Source organism: Megalopta genalis, chromosome 3, assembly GCF_051020955.1.
Source record: "Megalopta genalis isolate 19385.01 chromosome 3, iyMegGena1_principal, whole genome shotgun sequence".
Classification (NCBI taxonomy): Eukaryota; Metazoa; Arthropoda; class Insecta; order Hymenoptera; family Halictidae; genus Megalopta; species Megalopta genalis.
In genome coordinates this window covers 15,786,173-15,805,580 of record NC_135015.1, presented here as the reverse complement: position 1 = coordinate 15,805,580, position 19,408 = coordinate 15,786,173, and the positions used below count along the sequence as shown (strand labels likewise).

General features: G+C 32.4%; 2 protein-coding genes across 4 annotated transcripts; both read right to left on the bottom strand.

Annotated features, from left to right (window-relative positions):
* Positions 1 to 949: 949 nt before the first annotated feature.
* Chd1 (chromodomain-helicase-DNA-binding protein 1) lies at positions 950 to 15,771 on the bottom strand. Of its 3 annotated transcripts, none has more exons than XM_033486226.2 (21): positions 14,543 to 15,771; positions 11,932 to 12,044; positions 10,681 to 10,962; positions 9,412 to 9,600; positions 9,168 to 9,337; positions 8,451 to 9,087; positions 8,163 to 8,370; positions 7,804 to 8,081; positions 7,005 to 7,731; positions 6,680 to 6,925; positions 6,424 to 6,591; positions 6,214 to 6,337; positions 6,002 to 6,153; positions 5,569 to 5,927; positions 5,265 to 5,496; positions 4,906 to 5,025; positions 4,601 to 4,828; positions 4,188 to 4,514; positions 3,616 to 4,109; positions 3,419 to 3,532; positions 950 to 3,347 (listed from the first exon to the last, which is right to left on the bottom strand). In XM_033486226.2, the coding sequence occupies exons 1-21, from the start codon at positions 14,546 to 14,548 to the stop codon at positions 3,128 to 3,130; spliced, it is 5,394 nt and encodes a 1,797-aa protein (XP_033342117.2). In that variant the 5' UTR covers positions 14,549 to 15,771; the 3' UTR covers positions 950 to 3,127. The 3 variants fall into 3 exon arrangements, with proteins under 3 accessions (XP_033342117.2, XP_033342118.2, XP_033342119.2); XM_033486227.2 differs by having other exon boundaries at positions 3,616 to 4,106; XM_033486228.2 differs by lacking the exon at positions 10,681 to 10,962.
* Positions 15,772 to 16,096: 325 nt separating this feature from the next.
* Positions 16,097 to 18,960, bottom strand: Cdc37 (cell division cycle protein 37). Its single transcript, XM_033486115.2, has 5 exons — positions 18,755 to 18,960; positions 18,206 to 18,339; positions 17,685 to 18,132; positions 17,295 to 17,600; positions 16,097 to 17,216 (listed from the first exon to the last, which is right to left on the bottom strand). Exons 1-5 carry the CDS (start codon positions 18,785 to 18,787, stop codon positions 16,956 to 16,958), a joined length of 1,182 nt encoding a protein of 393 aa, XP_033342006.2. The 5' UTR covers positions 18,788 to 18,960; the 3' UTR covers positions 16,097 to 16,955.
* Positions 18,961 to 19,408: the final 448 nt, after the last annotated feature.

The following is a 19,408-nucleotide window of genomic DNA, read 5'->3' as shown; positions in this document are numbered from 1 at the left end:
TGCGTACTACCATCTTTGTTACAACTTCTATCATTCTTTTCTGGTAATAATTTGTATAGTTTTTTTTTAAAACATTTTGATTTAGTGATTATTACATTTATTTAAAATACAAGTATTAATTCTTCTATGTTATTGAATTGTCTTGCATTTGCATAAACTCGTCGTGCAAGTTGCAAGTGTGCAAATATCCCCCAACAATTTTCGATAATAATTGTGGTCGGAGATCGAGCAGGGGCCACGATAAAACTTGAATAACAAATATTTAACATATTTTCCTGTATGCACGCTTGAATTATCGTGCTGAAAAACATAATTTTGTAAAGCCATTTGACAGCCATATTCAGATAATTGTTCTTGTATTATTTTAACGTATATGTTTTACTAATTATTGTCTTTGAAATAAAAATAATAATGAATAGAATAAACTTTTTTACTGTAGAGACAAAAACACACGAATAACTGCTTTTCACCTTCTGCTGTCATGAAGTAACGAGGAGTATCTTATAGTTTTATCGCGCATAGAAGATATTTTCATTTCTCGTCTAAATTTTAAGAATCGCGGCCTCATGTATTTCGTAGAACTATATTATAATTATACTTTTGTTGTGGAGTGTATGATGATGATTCCAGTACTGTAGAGACTTCCTTAACCGAACATTTATTTTTACAATATTCTAGTATCCAAACGTTCTATTATCTATTCATTGTATTATTTAGATATATTAATGCTTAGTAGAGAATTTGAATGGATAATAGAATTTTTTTGGTATCAGGATATTACTAAAAAGAACGTTCAGATAAGAGAGACTACTGTAAATAGCAAATGTAATGAATAATTGGTAGACGGTGAACAACGTTTATTATGTTTCCTTAACTTCTTTCAAGCGATTAATTGAATGTACCTTCGTAAGTAATAAAATATGATCCATTTTAATTATACGGTATTAAATTATTTTACTACATCATTTATTTCATTCTCTTATATTATATTTACAACATACTTTGCCTCATTATTCACGGTTTGTATTCGGCTAGTAATAAATTATAAATAGCTCACTGTTTAGAATATCACTTTGCAATTAAAAACCTAAGCTAGCAGATTTCTATGGTGATGTGATTTTCAATGAATCAATGCTTTTTCTTTTCATGTATGTACGAGAGACACAAAATATCCTTTAACATAATTCACACAATTTGTTACTTAATTCTGGCCAAACACCATCACATGTGTATGCACTACTATTTACAGAAATGCACGCTAAAATTGTAAAATGTTATAATCTACGAAATAATTTCTTTTTGTCTGTTTTCAGCCTAGGCAAGACATCGTTTAAATAAGAAATTTGGGCAGTAGAAAAGAAATGATGCTACCTGTTCTTACCGGTTGTTCTTAGATTCTTATGATCTTAGGTTCAAAGAAATTAATGCGTACATACATACAAAAAAGCTCATCACTTTCATATTTTTCTTCTTCACGGATATAAAATTCGCAAGTATATTTCTGTTGTTTACTGAAATATAGCGCAATTGATTATCATTTTGTAGCATCCTAATTGATAAACGGCAAAATACAAATGTTCTCGCAAAAAATTTATGCACTTTACAAAGCCTTACCATAATTTAAGATTTAAGTAAGAAATATTTTTTAATACTCTTTTTAGAGATATTGATCGTTGAATGGTTAAAAACTCATATCCCGTTCTCTAATCACGTTATCATAGTTATATTCAACCATTCTTAACCGAAGCAGAAACTGAGGGTGAGTTAGACATTTTCATTTATTCTTTCTACAAAAAAGCAGAATACTATCTCAGTAACTCCATAGTTAAATATACATCGAATATAACTATAGTCTTATGCTAATATTTACAATATCTCACATCGTTTCAGAATAGGATACAAAACTATGGTACTTTAAAAGAATGAACGCAAAAATAGAATTCTTATCTACTTTTCAATCGCGAAAGTATAAATCCTATAAAAGAGAAGTTAGTGTATTTCTTTTGTGTGTTTTCGCTCCTTTCGACATTACTTGATTATACGTGTTCGTCAAGTATCATATTTTATCGTTTTGTTCCTAATTTTACAATAAATACATGCGTTTATCGAGACAATACAGAATCATGTAGACTATATACTGTCATGGAAAGACGCCAAGTTTATACTACATAGCTGTAGTTTTTTTTTCTTTTCTTTTCTGATGCAAGATCTCGATGAAGTTTTTTCAGCTGATAGAAAATTTATATAATGTCGACTAATTTGTACAATTTTACAAACATCATTGTGTTACGTAAAACGCTGACAGCTTAATACTTATTGCAGTACAACAAGGTATCAATCAATACTAGATAAATCATGAAACTACAAAATCAATTGTAATAGTCAGAAGACGCATGCTGAGAAACGTACAGTATGTAGTCTGAATTAATGATTAACTGTATACAGGCTAAATATCTGTCGAACATACATGATTACTATTGAAAAAAATGCAAAATATATTACATGAGATTTAGGAAGGCGTAGAGTTTCAAAAATCAACAAATTTCAAATGTATGTACGAAACAATATACATTAAAAAAAAAAAAAGAAACAAATTTGATTTCTCGTTCGTTATCGAACTAATCTTGCTATAATTGCACTGTAATAAAAGGTCTCCGAGTACATAAAAGTAAATATTTCGCGTGTGGCAAAAATGTTAGCGAATACAAACTTAAGGACTCGTTATCACTGTGTTTTGCAAGATATATATAAAAAAAGAAGTATTAATTGTACACTAAGAATATATGTACCAGCACACTTGCCGGCATTATCTTATCTTACCCATATCTTGCATAACCTCTCCTTCAAAAAATCTGAAAGGGACTCATGGTAGATTCCTAATCTTTCAAGATTCTCTCTCTTCCTTTTGCATATTTTAAGTAAGCATTTTGGAATAAGACTTTTTATACATAGGTACAAGTCACGAGTGGTACTAAATCACAGAATAAAACTGTGAAAGAATTTAGCATATAGCCACATTTAAGCGAGCAATAATGTACAATGCTCAGTCAGGTAGAACAACACAAGGCTCCGTCGATGATTATAACCGTTCGACAACGCATTCGAGTACGGTAACAAGGAAGGAACACTAGGAGTTGGCGTTTGGTGGAGGAGGTCTTCTATCATAGTCTCGTCTGTAATCCTTGTTTGGTCGCCAGTCGCTGGGATAACCATCTCCGGGATATGCCCGCCCTCGAAAATGACTTGGAGGAATATCCGAAGGAGGGTAACCACCGCCGCCTCCACCGCCATATCCTCCTGGACCATAACCATAGCTTGGCGGTCCCGATGGATATCTGTAATAGTCACTGAACACCAAATCTTATGAAATTGATATCTTTTTAAAAGATCTCTTCAGAAGATCGTCCATTCAACTTACCTTCTCTTATCAGTCATATGCATATTTCGATCACGATCCCTGTCTCTATCACGGTGGTATCCGCTGGACATTCGGCTGTAAGACTCGAAGCGATCTCGCTTGTGATCCCCAAATCTACAAGTTAATCGACAACTACAATTCAACTGCAAGACAATTAAGTATTATCGATATTTTAGCTCGATATTTCATGTATATACCTTCCATCCCTCATATCTCTTCCATCGCGTGACAGCCAATGGTCGTCTTCTCTGCTGCCGCTGTAATGGCCACTTATACTGTAACCACCACTGTCTCTCCTAATTCTCTCATCTTTTCCACCGCTCATTCTGTCCATAGTTCTGTCGCTGTGTGCTCGGTCTCTGTCTCTGTCGCGGTCCCTGTCTCTTTTAACATCTTTGTTGTGTTTCGACTCTTTTTCTTTATGTTTCGGTGTGTCTGTGCTGTTAGTAGTACTTGATGTAGAATTTGGAGTCGATGTAATAGGAGTGATAGTGATAGCACCAATAGTAACCGTAGATGTATTGCTGATATTACTAACAGCAGAAATCGCTGAAAAGTGTTTCTTACTTGGCATGCTACTATTAGAAGTATCCTCCATATCTTCGACCCTACGTTTTTGTAACCTACTTTCTTTGTTAGCATCTACTTGTTGCTTGTCGATATGTTTGTCGTACGCTTTATCAGCATGCTTCTGGAAAAAATAGGTTTCTACAATCGTTTCTTTAGTAATATTAAGCTAATTAAAACAGGATAGATTGACTCATGATACCTTGACATTAGCAGGCTCTTCCTTCTTTTCTGGACTGGACGTGACACTTGTGTTACTCTCACCACCCTTTTTTGTCGCGTGTTTATATAACTTATAAAGTTTTTTCGCATCAAATTCTGTAAACTTCGACACAAAGTACCATAAATTGCTCCGCCACTCTTTGATTTGTTCTGGATCTCTATATTCTTCTAGACAAGTGTTAATTTGATTTCCAATTTGCACAAGACATTGCCTTGTGTGAGCGACTTGTTCTGCTTCACTTAACGACTGATCAGGCTTGTCTAGAGCTTTCAGCGCTTTTTTTACGGGCCTCATCTTTTCTTTACACTGTATGAAAGATAAGCAAAATGTTTACGCGATCATGTTTCATAATTAATCTATATAGAATACATCATAATAAAATTAATAACAACCTCATTAAATATAGACGGATCTAGATCCCCGAGAACATCAAGAGCTCTCGGTTCATTGTTAGCGGTAAAATGCATTGGCCCGGCAGCTTGTTTGGTTTTTTTAGTCTTTTTATTCTCTTTCTTCTCCTTCTTAGTTTTTTTTTCCTTCTTCTTCTCCTCCGGTACATCTTCAATTTCTTCTTTAGTTTCCTTTTTGATAACAACTTCTTCTTCTTTCTTTACGGGTGGCTTAAAGTTTCACAAATATTGAAAATTTCAACTACTGATCATGAATAATATAACTAACAAATAAGTATTAAATGTACCTTCTCTACTTTCGACTTCGTCTTATTATTTTCGTCGCCTGAACTATCGTTCTCTTCTACAATTTCCTTTGTAATTGCAGATTTCACTTCCTTTGGCTTTCTTGGTTTTCTAGTTTTGGTCTAAAATGATTTTCAGAATATATATGTATATCGAATAAAGATAATTAAAATTTATATTAATTTCTGTTTACTGCATTGGTATGGAAAGTACATGGAATAGGAAAAAGGAAAATTGTGGGTTAGGTATTTACCTTGTATTGGTATTCTAAATGTGGTATAAGAATGTAACCCTATTAAGATAATAAAAAGGTATAAAGGAATTATATACAGATCATTAGAAAATCAAGATATCTCCTTACCACTCCTAGTTTGGTATCAATTTGTTTCTTGAGTACTTTTAAAAGGTATTCAGCTCGCGCATTAATCTTTTTCAAGTGCAGCTTGCTATTTGGAAGAATTTTATCACCAAGTTTTAAACTACTATCCATTTTTATTGCTTCCCATGAACCCATACCGTGTTGATATATTCCTCTCAAGAGTCTAGAATCATCTTCGGAACTCCATTCGGAGTCAAAGTTTGCAGGTTTAAATCTACAATTATAAAAGAGTTGCTTATAAACTGTATTTATGCAGTGAAAAAGAAAATTTAAATGATAAACTTACTTAGTGTCAATGTGCCAATTGGATCGTTGCTCCGAATCTGATGGCAAAACTTGCTCCAAAGGTTCAAGTTCCTTTACAGCAGCCGAAAAAGATTTCGCATTAACCATAACTCCGCCAATTTTGAACGTCGGGCCTCGACCTCTCTTGCGACCAGGTCCTTTACCCTCTTCCTCCCCTTTGTTTTCTTTGGCAGTACTTTCAAATTCAGATATACAAGCATCACATCTACTTCTCAATTGATCTCCCAAGAAACGCAATTCCGACATTGGCTTCTCTTGCAATTCGGCGTCTGTAGCGATGTCGTCCAGACGTTTCAATGGTGCAGGGAATTTCTTATAGCTTTTCACGAATCTTCGTATCTAAACAATAAAGTAATTATCATGTTCTATTGTACATGAACGAGAAATTACTATAGGGTCAAAAATATACATACTTCTGCATCAGTAAAGCTCTTTATATTTTCTCGAGGTGTAACCCTCGGTCTACCTCTTTTCTTAGGACGATCATCGTCACTGCCTTCAGCTTCACTTCCAGAATCTTCACCATCTTCACTGTCATCAGCCTTCTTTCGTTTTCTATTCCTTCCTAAATAGTGAACAGCATGTTAATTATATTTCAATAAAAACTGATAAATGCAAAACATACCTTCGCTTTGATTAATTTGCTGCAAAGTCTTTCGACTTCTTGGTGGTAAATACAGATCCTCCATTTCCTTGGACTTTTCTTCTTCTTCAACTTTTTTTCTGAAATTTTCTGGAATAATTTCCGCCTAAAGAAAACCAATCAATACATAGACATTTTCTCTATCAAAACGTATCATAAAGCGGTTCACGGTAAGATGTAAATGAATCTTACCCAATCTTTACTTTCATCGTCATTATCATTAGGTTGACTAACGGGTTCGGACTCTTCTTCAAATGCAGCGAAACTAGCTACTTTAAACGCAGACAACAATTCGTCTCCTACCATCGAAGGTCCTTCGTCTCTCGTTTCTGCTCTTCTTAAGATCTCATCAATATCGCACTAATTACATAAAAATAGAAAATTAATTTTTTCCCATGCCATCGTATGAATTTCATTGGTAATTATTCAAATTATTCAGAAATATTACAGTTGGCTCTTCGTCTCCGTCTTCCTCGTCCTTGAATAGATCTTCAGCACCGAATTTCAAAATTGCATTTAGATCTTCTTTATTAAATGGATTGTTATTGGTCCCTGCACTCTTTTTATCTAATACTGTACGACCAGTTGTATCCATCCTTTGAATCACAAGGTGATCAAGGACCATCTTTTGCTTCGCCCTCTCTACTATTTCCTCTTCCACAGAATTTTTTGTTACTAATCGATAAATATTTACCTGCAGGATTTTGTAATAATTTAGTAATACTGTCGATCAAGTACATCCAGCAAGTAACCGGAATATTAAATTTAAATACCTGATTCTTTTGACCAATACGATGTGCTCTGGCTTGTGCTTGCAAATCGTTCTGCGGATTCCAATCAGAATCAAATATGATAACAGTATCAGCGGTAGCCAAATTGATACCTAGACCACCAGCTCTAGTTGACAATAAAAAACAAAAATCTTGCGATCCGTCCGCATTGAAATGATCTAACGCTTGTTTCCGCAATTCCCCTTTTATACTTCCGTCTAATCTTTGGAATGGAAAATGCCTTTTTTGCAAATACTCGCCCAGAATATCTAACATCCGAACCATTTGACTGAATATTAATACTCTGTGGCCCGTCTCCCGCAATCGAACTAACAACTTATCGAGAAGAACTAATTTGCCGGAACCGCGAATTATTTGTTGCAGATAATCCTCGTTGCTGTCCCTTTTTTCGTTCTCAGTAGGTTTTGTAAGAAACGCATGATTACAGCACTTCTTTAACTCGATAACGATATTCAAGAACGTCATAGTAGAACCTTTAACACCCTTGCGCAAAGCGTTATAATTTTTTGTTAATATCCATTTGTAGTACTGTTTTTGTAAAGACGTCATTTCTACGCGCAAGATTTGCTCAACTTTAGCAGGTAACGATTTTTCCACATCTTTCTTGACACGTCGTAGAATAAATGGCTCTAATTGTTTGTGCAGCTTGGAGTATCCTTTATGCGCAGCGTTATCATGTTCTTTCTCAAAGTCTTCCCAATTATTAAACCTACAAAGAAGAATTGGTCAATGGAGGTTATCTAATACATTTTTGCTATTATTTCTGTAAAAATTAACGAACCTAATAGGCATTATGAAGTGTAGCAAGGCCCACAATTCCTTCAAGCTGTTTTGCAATGGAGTACCAGTTATTAAAAGCCGATGATTCGTGTGAAATTCGGCGAGTGCTTTGTACAAAAGGGAATCGTCATTTTTTAATCGATGTGCCTCGTCCACTAACAGTACGGCCCAATTTAAGGCACCCAAAAATGTTTTGTCCTTAAGTACTATTTCGTACGTGGTAAGTATGGCATTGAATTTTAATCTCTTTGAAGTATAACACCACTCAAATTCTCTGATCTACAATTATATTTGTAAATAAATATAATAAATCATATAATAAAATTCGTTCGATGGAAGTCAATGAAAACTAATACTTACAACATTACGGGAAGTAACATCACCCAAATACGTAACAAAATTTATATCTGGTGCCCATTGTGACATTTCTCGTTGCCAGGAAGTCATTGTAGAAAGAGGTACTACTAACAAAAATGGCCCATGAAGTTGTTGTGTATGAAATAAGTAATAAAGGAAGCATATCGTTTGAATAGTTTTACCAAGACCCATTTCATCTGCTAAAATAACGCTGTAGAAAACAAAATTTATTTAAATTTATTATACATTAGATATTCAAACTTCGACTGGGATTTAAAATTAACGACATACCTATTTTCTTTACACCAGGAATGGATCATCCAATTCAGTCCATCCATTTGATAATCTCTAAGTATTAATTCTCGTCCTTTACCCATACAATCTGGTTGTCCTTTTAATTGATGGAATTTGGGCCTTAATTTTAAAACTTTGCAATGTTTACTCGGTGTTCTCTTTGACTCTTCTCTATCACGAAATTCTTTAATTTTTTCTGGCCACTTCTTGACAATCAGTATTCCATCCTCCCATGTTGCCTCAGCATATGGTAAACTCTCCCATTTACAGTAGTAATCTGGGTGTTCAGAATCTGGCTTCTTATATTCAGCAATAATCCTTTCAACGTTATTGTAACTTTTTAGTAGGTCCTGCTGCAGTTCCACTTGACACTCAAAATAATCTATATCTTCTGGTCCAGCACTATCCCTCCAAATTTTGATTTCCCGTTCTCGCTTAATATAATTATCTAATTTTTTAAGTCCTTTCACTTTTTGTGCTTTTAAAGAGTCATCTGATTCCCATGTGTTATGGATATGAGACCAACCCTTCCATTTTATCAGATACTGCACTTCTGTTACTTCATTCGTCAAATCTACCGGATTAGGATCTCCATTCTCTTCAATGGCGTATATTGTAGTAATATTCCCAGTAACTTAAAACAGATACAATACAAATGAATAAGAAAAATATATATCTATAAATTACATCTATATAATTTTGTGAAAAACCAACCTCCTTTTTTACCAATCCTATGCCCCAAAATTCGTTCAATTGTTTCTGCATTGTCAGGTTCTGCAGTTGCGGTACTGCCTTCTTCAACTTCCACTAAGTCTTCACTGTCAGTTCTCTCTTCACTTTCCTCTTTATAACTAACTGCAGTACCAGTTCTTCTTGTAACTTGCCTGAATCATAATAATTCATATTTTATTATTTTTCAACAGATCGTTGATAGAGGTATAAATCTAGATTTAAATACCTTCTGTTATCATCACTGTCAAAGGAAGAATTTTCAGATGATTCTGAAATTCTTTTCTTCCGTGCTCTGGCTTTTTCTTTTGCCTTTTGAGCCGCACGTCTATTCAACGATTTACTAGGGGGTGGCCTCCTACTTTCAATATCATCAGATTCGGAATCTGAAGTTTCTGAGTTCCACGAATTGTGTGAACTGTAAAAAGAATGACGACAAATTTTAAAAAAGTAAGGTCAACAGAATTAATTCGATTTGAAACAATATGTATATAGAATACAAATAAAATTTTGCTTCTTGAATCCATTCCAAATACAAATTAAATTACTATAACACACATAACAAAAAGGAACACTTTTGCAAAATATTAGTAATTGATAAGAAAAATCACAGAAATTATAAAAAATTCAGTAAAACAAAAAATGCAGTTTTCTTTTTTTAAATAAGAATTATTATTCTTTATTAATTTCTACTGAAACTAAAAAAAATGTATTCTATTGAACAATTACATATTCAGCATGCTTTTTCTTGAACTTAATTTGATAAATATATTTTCTAATGTGATTGACAATATAGATCAGAGTATGTAATAAATACTTAAGTGAAACATGTTTGAAACATTAATTAATCAAGTATACTAGCAAAAAAATTATTATTTGATGTTGATTAAAGCTTTTCAAACTTTAAGCCACTAAAATATAAAATAAAAGATTGAAATAGTTCATACTATAACTAAACTAAAATGATATATGAAAGCACATTAATACATATCATATTCAACATAGAGTGCTATATAGAGTGATATATACACCCACACACACCAACACACAAACAAGAACATAGAAGCATGGAAAAATTATTATAGCTACTGAAGTAATAAGATACAAACCTACCAGAGATATGTTATTAATAATGTACAATCTAAAATGCAGAAATTGAGCATTGATAATGAATATATAGTGAAGTTATTTTTCTGTTACCTAACAAAACTACAATTGATAAAAAAATGTCTTCTTTATGTGATTTTTAATATTTTGGAGAATTATGAATGTAGAAAATGAATCTGTCTTTAAGCATAATTTAAACCTATTAATGGTCCCAATATTCCTTAATGTAATTGATACTTATTGGAAGATTATTATTGTAGAGGCAAATAAGAGATTCAAAGACTCAATGTCTGTTTTTATAATATATCTATTCAATCTACAGAAATGGTTCACATAATTATGGAATTGATAACTTTATAATTATTTGATTGAGTTTCTGAGAGTTACTTACCTTTTTTTCTTAAATTTCTTGCGACTATCGCTATCGCTTTCTCGTTGCGTTGCAAGCCTTTCAGGCTCTTTTCTAGAACGCCCAGATCTCCTGATGCCATATATATCAGGATTCTCATCCCACTCACGACTAGACTCATTTTTAAGCCTAACTTTTGTTTCTGTGCTGTGATTTGAACTTTTGCTCTGGAAGCTATCACTTTGTGCAGGTGCATCCGACTTCTCTGATTTCTCAGAATCAGAACCTGATCCAGACCCGGAACCACTCGAGGAGCTAGAGTCACTGCATTAGCAGCCAGGTAATGATTTACTTCACTAATCTTTTTAATACAGTATAAAGTAGATTTTCAAATCATTTTGAATAACTATACAATAATAACTATCAAAGATTCTTTTTAAGCATATGACTAATAACAAATCAGAAATTTAAAGTTACTTGGATACTTGTAAAGTCTTTCTTCTGGTTTGTTTTAATTTAAGAATTTATTAAAAATGACAGATTATCATGTAAAATATTTATAGTTTAATTCTATCTACATTTGTTGGCATAATGAACAGTAAAATATTACATAATATGTTCTCTTAAAATACTTGCTATGCTTCTTCTGTGAAAAATACTTTCCAAGTGGTATGTGAGAATAAATCTGTATTGTGTTTATGTATGACCTAAGGAGACATACACTATTCATCATTTATTGACACAAATCTGTTTACCAGAAAAATGAGTAGAAGCAAAAAACTAGCTTACCTAGTGCTTAAATCATTTTAGAATACAAGGAAACAGGTACTATTGCATGAATAACAGAAATCTGAAGATTATGCTTACAAAAATTTTGAGGGAAACATTAAATTAGCATGATTGTCAAAGCCATGTTAATGCTATATAAAGCTATAGCAATACACAAAGTCAAGTGATACCAATCATTAAAAAGAAAAGCCCTTATGTATCAGAAAGTCGAATACATTATATCCAGAAATGCTACATATATTATGATTAATAATTGAATATGGCTTGCTATTATTAGCACTGCTACATCCAGTGCTACACCCATACAGTAGAAATTACATAATGGGCTATAAACAAATAAAAACAAATATAGAAGCACGGAAGGTTGAAAGAATTCAATTATGCTTTCCTATTATAACAAAGTTAAATGAAAATATACTGTATAAATATATATGCTTAAAAACTTTTGCATGTATCAGACTTTCTGAAGTTAAAGGGGTACACTAAGATAAATTCAATACCCACCTCTCTGATCCAGAACCCGATCCTGTATTGCTTCCAGAGGAAGAGCTATCGCTCTTGCTCTCATTTTCAGAATCAGATCCAGATTCTTTTCCAGATTCAGATTCTAATGTTTTCTGTAAATCAATTAGATCAAACTAACATTGTATAATTTTCAAAAATAGGTATACCACAGTGTTGTTTGGAATAGCTTTCGTTCACTAAGTTCATATACAAATACTTTCAAGTCTCATTATTTATATCATTCAATATAATTGGGACCATATTACATTCAATTATTAAGTGTGCTATTTAGAATAAGAGATGTCTACTAGATTTCCTTTGCACTGTAAGCATTATACATGACTTACAAGTATGTTCTTAATTTTGAAAGAATATCTGATGTATAAAGTAGTGCCATCTACCTATACAAGAATCTTTCCACCATTTTATGATTCTTGTCCACCATTTTGTAATTCTGAAACACTTAATTTCTAAGCTGTTCAATGTAGCCCATATGATTCATGTTACTGGAAGTTTGAAATTCTGTTAGACACTTGTATGTATACTATATTTTAATGCCATTTGGTAACAATAATCAAATAGAAGAATAATTATGAATAATGCAAGAATATGTATACCACTGAATAAACTTTGAAATTATTGTTTCATTGTTATCACAATTTTTAATATGTTTGTCCAGAATATTATGAGATACTCAAAATTCTGCAGAAGTTTTTATAATTGATTCGTCTAAGGCAGATAAAGCTGCTTCCTGTAAATAACTAGTAAAAGGTATAGTGGGTATCTTAAAAGAAAAGTATAATTCAATGTTTAAATGATTTATAACTTTATTGAACAATTCAGCAAGTACATTTTAAAAAACACTTGACTGAACTTACATTATATTAATGTTTTTAATAACTGTATCAGACATCGGTTCGTGTTAAAATCTCACACACAATAATTTTATATTGAACGCTATGGAAACATATGTATGATATCAAAATGATACCTTGTGTATACTCAAATGTAAATCATCCGTTATTAATAGATTTTGAAGGATGGCTAAGATTAAGCTTTATGTTGCACAAAGTACAACATGATTCTATTTTACGAAGCACAATACTATTTGGAAACATGAGATATATAACTCGTGGTAAGTGCAACTTTGCAAAAATAATATTACACCAACTTCCCATAATAGAAGACTTTTATGTATCCAAAAATTGTTTTATATTTCAACTACTTTGAGTACTGATGCACACAGTTTCTGTGCAGAAAGAATGTAGTTATGACATAATTATTTTTGATTATTAAGAATGTACATTATATACATCATTAATGATATTCATATCAATGAATAATAAATAACTTCTTTCAGCTGTAAGGACGATACATTTCCTTAGACATTATGTTTACGGCAATGTTTCTATAATTTAATAGACAGCAAAACTCGAAGAATATATCAATCATACATTATTACTTGAAATATTGAAATTTTATATACATTGTCAATAATTTTTAGATACACATTAATGAATGCATAAAATTGACTGTTTAGCATTTTTGAATTATCAGTGTTTACTTTTATATACTTTTGTTGCCATCAGGGGATGATAAAAATACAATATATGTTACAGGAGATTGAAGATTATGTAACTTCTAAAGATATTTCTAAGAGAAACATCAAAGAATGTTCCACATTATTTTATTGTTGAAACAAATATTGTAACAGGATCTTTATTGGAAATGTTTCTATTGATTGATACTAATCATTTTCTGTTTTAATTTTGCAACAATCATTAACAGATTTTGTTCAAAAATAAAATGATGGTCATAAATATCTCATCTTTCTGTTAATCACAAACACATAAATGACTGCATGATGCACCAAATATGGAAATCCAAGTTTCCTGAATTCTGTAGAGGAAAAATAAAGAATCAAGCCTCGTCCACAAGAGAAAAAATGTTCAAATATTAGAGAAATCTGTGGATTCTTTTAGAAGAAAAATGTTTGAATATGCCTAATAATTTCCAACTGAAGAACATTTAATTCCTCTAACTTTCAAAGTAGATTCTGCTACACAATCTCTACCATAGTGAAGAGAATGTGCATCACAATCTTTGAGCTTAATTTGCAAAAATGGGTCCATTTCAAATTTTTTATTAACCATGAGCCTAAGATGAAGGAGAATGCAAGGAATTATTTTTAACGAAAATTAGGGTGGAACAATGATATTTTCTGTGATAAATGTCAGATTGAACGAATGTAAACAAACATATAGGTTATTAAGAGACTGGGAACTATGTAATGTTATGAAAAATTGTGATTTAGCAGAGATAAGTCCCTGAGCTCATAAGGTCCATAGGGCCCCGCCCTACACGCAGAAATCATTTCGAACAAATTACAATGATTTTTTACATTTTTACAGGTATTTTCCTGATCATACTACACTGAAACGCATGTGACAATGTGATTTTTCCCTACTCCAAACAGCACCGTGGCAATATCGCGCAAATTGTTCATGAAAAGTACCAATTATGTTTGCGTTTACAATAAAAACAAACAATTGTTGGTAAAATATCCCAAGGAATGCCAAAAATTAAACAATTTTCGAACCCAACCACTCACCTGCATCGTCCCGTCTGCGCGTCGCACCGATATCTCGATATTACACGCACCACGCACAAGATCACGTTAATTTAACAATTAAACTACCGCGTATACACGTATTCGTAATGTTAAACGACCATTGATGTATAGAGTCGCGACATCGTGCAAAATTATCGAATTTTCACGTACTATATGGTCACGGGCCTCAGCTCGGCCGCCATTTTGTGAACTCGACTCGTTCTTTCGCCCTCCCCGACCGTCCTCCTGACTGTCGTCCCATCATGCAACGCGCGCGCGTGCGCGTAGCACGTACTACTTCCCCTCCCCGTCTATTCCCTCCCTCTTTATTACAAACATCTTTTAAATAAAATAAAAACGTCACATGTCTATATAAAATATGAGAAAAATCACGTTTCACTAAACTTTATATAATTATTGCTGACGACCTCGTGGATAATGCATTTTAAAAATTACCGTTTCACGAATTACGTTCAAACGTAGACGTAGAACGGAAATCGTTGTAAGACAGCCATTTTGATTACTCATGGATATTTTACCCAGAATGCCTGGCGACGGTTTTTCGATTGTTCTGTATATGCGCAATTACGATGATCGAGCAGATCATACAAGCATGCTTAACAATTTGCGTTTTTCGATATTACCATTTATTTGATTGTGCTGATTGAAATACGCGTCGATTCATCCGAATCGTAATTAATCAATACGAGTCCCTTCACTCGTAATCTCATGAGAATCGTAACGTTCGATTATAAACAGTAAAGTACTTTGAAAATTCAGCTTAAGTCGCTCGTGGAAACCGTAAATGCGTAATATATTGGAGCTCAGAGATTTAATCTTGCTTCAATCTTAATAATAATAATCGCTTAATTTGTATGAAGCAGGTGACGAATGTGTGTAGTGGGTAACTGTACAAACGTTAATGATGTCGGCATGCAGAGTATAAAAGCATTTTTATGAAGCAATGTAAATGTTTAAAAGCTAACGTTTTCCATCAGATTGGGTACAAATTGCAGGTAAAATCAATCGAATCGGATAATTTTAGTAAAGAATGAATTGAATCCAAAAAAATTGATTTTTAATAAAGTAAATAGTTTTACCCTGTCCAATGAAAGCCAGCTTGTGTATTCGCAGGCGATGAAACTAACGTATTATGACGAGAATGAAAGACGAAAAATATTACCCAAACGCCCGTGGCACGTCGTACCGGAAAAGGAAGAAAGGGTCGTTGGTTCGAGATACGATTATTTACAACTTCCGGTGAAAAATCGATATCTCGCAATATCGTACTTCGATATCTCGTTCGATATACAGCGGGTAAAACAAATCGGAATTAGTTACTGTAAGCAGTATTATTGCATATTGCAAAGTAGCAAATAAATTTTTAAATTCTTTTATTTCGACAAATTTATTTAGATTAATTTTCTAAAAGAAAGAATAATTTTAAGAACGCAATTATTAAGAACGCAATATTGTTGAATCAACAATAAATAAAAAAATTGTACTTATCTATTCATAGAAAACACGTACATTGTTATCGAAACTTTAGAAAACTTGGATATACTTTCTTTATTTATATTAATTTTAATTTTTATACAGTTTTCAATATACATATGAAGTAACACCGAAAGAGATTAAGTGTTCACTTGAGGGGTACGTGGGAAAATGTATATACACATTTACGTGTTTTGCCTGCATTACATGACGTGTACACCAGTAAACAAAGTAGATGTCCATCCCATTTCCACGCTTTGAGAAATACTGCAAAGAACAGCATTCCTACTTGGATTTAGAAACTCACTAAAAAATTGAATTTTAATAACAGAAATATTTGGTACCGTTTTTACATTGATTATTTTATTACCCGTTATCAATGTTGTAGACATTTAATTACAGTAAAAGATTAAAATCTAAATGGGTTTGTTACTGAGAGAGCATTTTATGTGTTTGGCACTGCCATTCTTTACCGATAATATTGTACCTTTGTTGGGAATATTGTTCTTCGTTATTTCTTGCGGGAAACATAAATGGGGTAAGCAATTATTATGTTTAACGGTGTATATACAATACTAATATGTGCAAACGTTATATTAGACGAAAATGTAAAATGATCAACGCAATACACTTAGAGTAAAACATATTACATTTTTCGACATAATAATTCTGTATAATCAACGATTTTTGTTGTATTCACACATCCTATTATAAGTAGGAATTATGCGATAATTCAGTCTTAAAGTAATCCAAAACGTAACACGATAATACAAAGTTCTTACAATAAGAAGCCAACGATGGTAAGAATTCCATATTTCATTGTCCACTGACAACATTTTATTGTAACATACTCATGAATCTAAAAGATACTTGCATAAATGAGTTAAGAATGTCAACACACATAATTTAAAGATTCACGTTATTCAGGATCTGCTGTTCCTTGTGTATCACTTTGTGTTTCGTCTTGCGTTTTACCTTGCGTCTCATCTTTTGTATCACCTTTTATATCATTTAATAATGTACCATCTTTCTTCAGTTTCTCTGCAACTTTTGCATCAGGTACCCAAAGACCACTCTGAATACACCGTTCCATGTGGTAACATGCATCTGCTTGAGACATCGTCGCTAATGTTTCATGCAATAAAGCAATATTTCGCGTTTCAAAGCACTTTTGTAAAGGCTGAAAAAATGGATCATCATGACAAATGTGTCGTTAGTTAAGATAGTATTTTTCAATATCAATAAAATATAATTTTACCTCTGGAAGACTTTCAAATACGTCAGTCGGATCAAGACCACCAGGGCCAAGACGTGCTTGCCTTTCTTCTTCTTCAGCTTCTTTAAGAGCATCTGCTATTTTCTCGGCACTTCTTTTACGTATTCTCTCTTTGAATGCCCTAAGTTCATCGTCGAATGAATTTTTATATTCAACTTCGGCAATCTCAGTGCGATTGAAGAAGGAACCCATGCATGCTATCGGAGGAACGTCCAATTGCTTTGATAATTCCAAGATATATTGTATGCACATGCATTGATGAGCAACGTGTTCCATTAAGTCGTGTTTCTATAACAAAGAATATTCTTTTCAATACAAGTATGCTTGAATAGTGATTCAAAGTTTTAACACAAATAATAAGTACATCCTTACCTCTTGCATTTCCAAATTAATACACCAAATCACTAAATAATTTGCAGTATTTTCACACACCAATTGTGGATGTGAAAGCAAGTATGCCTTACTACTATCATACTTTCTTAACATACCAAATTCTTTCAATTCCTTTTCGTTGTCTTTAGCAAATTGTTTTAATTTCTTCTCTCTTTCTTCATCAGATAGGCCAGAATCATCATCTCTACGAGCTGGCCTTGTATTAATCACAGTTTTGGAGAAACCATCCTGACCAATAGTGTCTACATTCCATGGTGTTAACTTTTCCTTCTTTTTTATTTCTTCCTCCTTGTTTTTAATCTTTTTCTCTTCCTCTTCAAGATCTTGCAAAGCCTTTTTTAATGTAAATGCTATATCACCAAAATCCTTTTTTTCATTTTCTAGTTTAACAAGCTGTTCTTTTGTATCTTTTAATTGCTTCTGTGTTCTACAAATAAATAACAATTATGGGGCAACATAGAAGATCAGTTCTCTACAAAAAATAAATAAATTAAACATACTCTGCTTTTTTCTTTTCAAGTTCTGTCTGTTCTCGTCGTCGTTCTTCCATTCTTTCAACTCTGGCTTGATGTCGCCATCTAAATAATGATGGCGTGTCAATGTTTGGATGGGTATCATCTTCATCATCGGAGATCTAGTGAAAAGCAATTTAAATTTACTTATCATTTGTGACTTTACGAAGGAAAAATGCTTTATCATAACAAAGCAAATAGATAGACACAACTAGATTTGCACACACTAATATTTTAATGAAATTATCTGATTAGAGGTAGAAATAATTCAAGAAATTTTTTGTCCATAGTGAAAATAAAATATTTATATGATTTTAATAATTCAATACATATAAGAAATAATTGTGTAAATACAATATTTTTTTATGTAATAAATAAAAAAGAAATGAATTCAACTGAATGAAAACATTTAATATCATTCTACTTGACTGCATTAAGTTCGCCTAAAGTAATAAATAAATTATATCTTCGGAAATATCTTCTACTACCACTCTAGAATATTCCGTAAGTATACTGGACCAAAATGGAGGTTCTTACTTCAATATCTTTCCACTTGCTGTAGTCCACCATTCTTCTTCAGGTTAACTATAAATCTTCTTTAATATTAAGTTCTTATCGTGTTAGATATTTTCTAAATGTAATCGCAATAAAAAATGTTTCCTCGCTTTCCTAGAACGTAGAAACTAGACACCCTCACTTGGCAAAGTTTAATCGTCAACTGCACTGACGTGAACACAGACAAAACTCCTATCCGTACGAGATATTCATTCGATGTATATATCAGTATTTCTCAACTTCGTCAAATCGAAAATGTATTGGTTGTACACAACTGTCATTTGATCAAAAGAATTAAATCGTATAAAATAAAATTAAATGTATAAATAATACAATTACTTCCAAGAAGAAAATTATAGATTTTTATCAGATACATTTTTCGTAAAATATTATCATTACATACACATTATGCTAGAAAATATTGGAAGTAGGAATTTTTAATTGAAAGTTAGAAATTGAATTTATTTTTTCTAGAACAGTAAATCAATTCTGAAATAAATTATCTAAGTTTAGTTGATATACACATATGTATACGTATACATAATAGTTAAAATAAATATTTGTTGCATATTGAGTATATTAAATATACATACGTATGTATATACATACTGTATGCATATACATATGTATGTATTC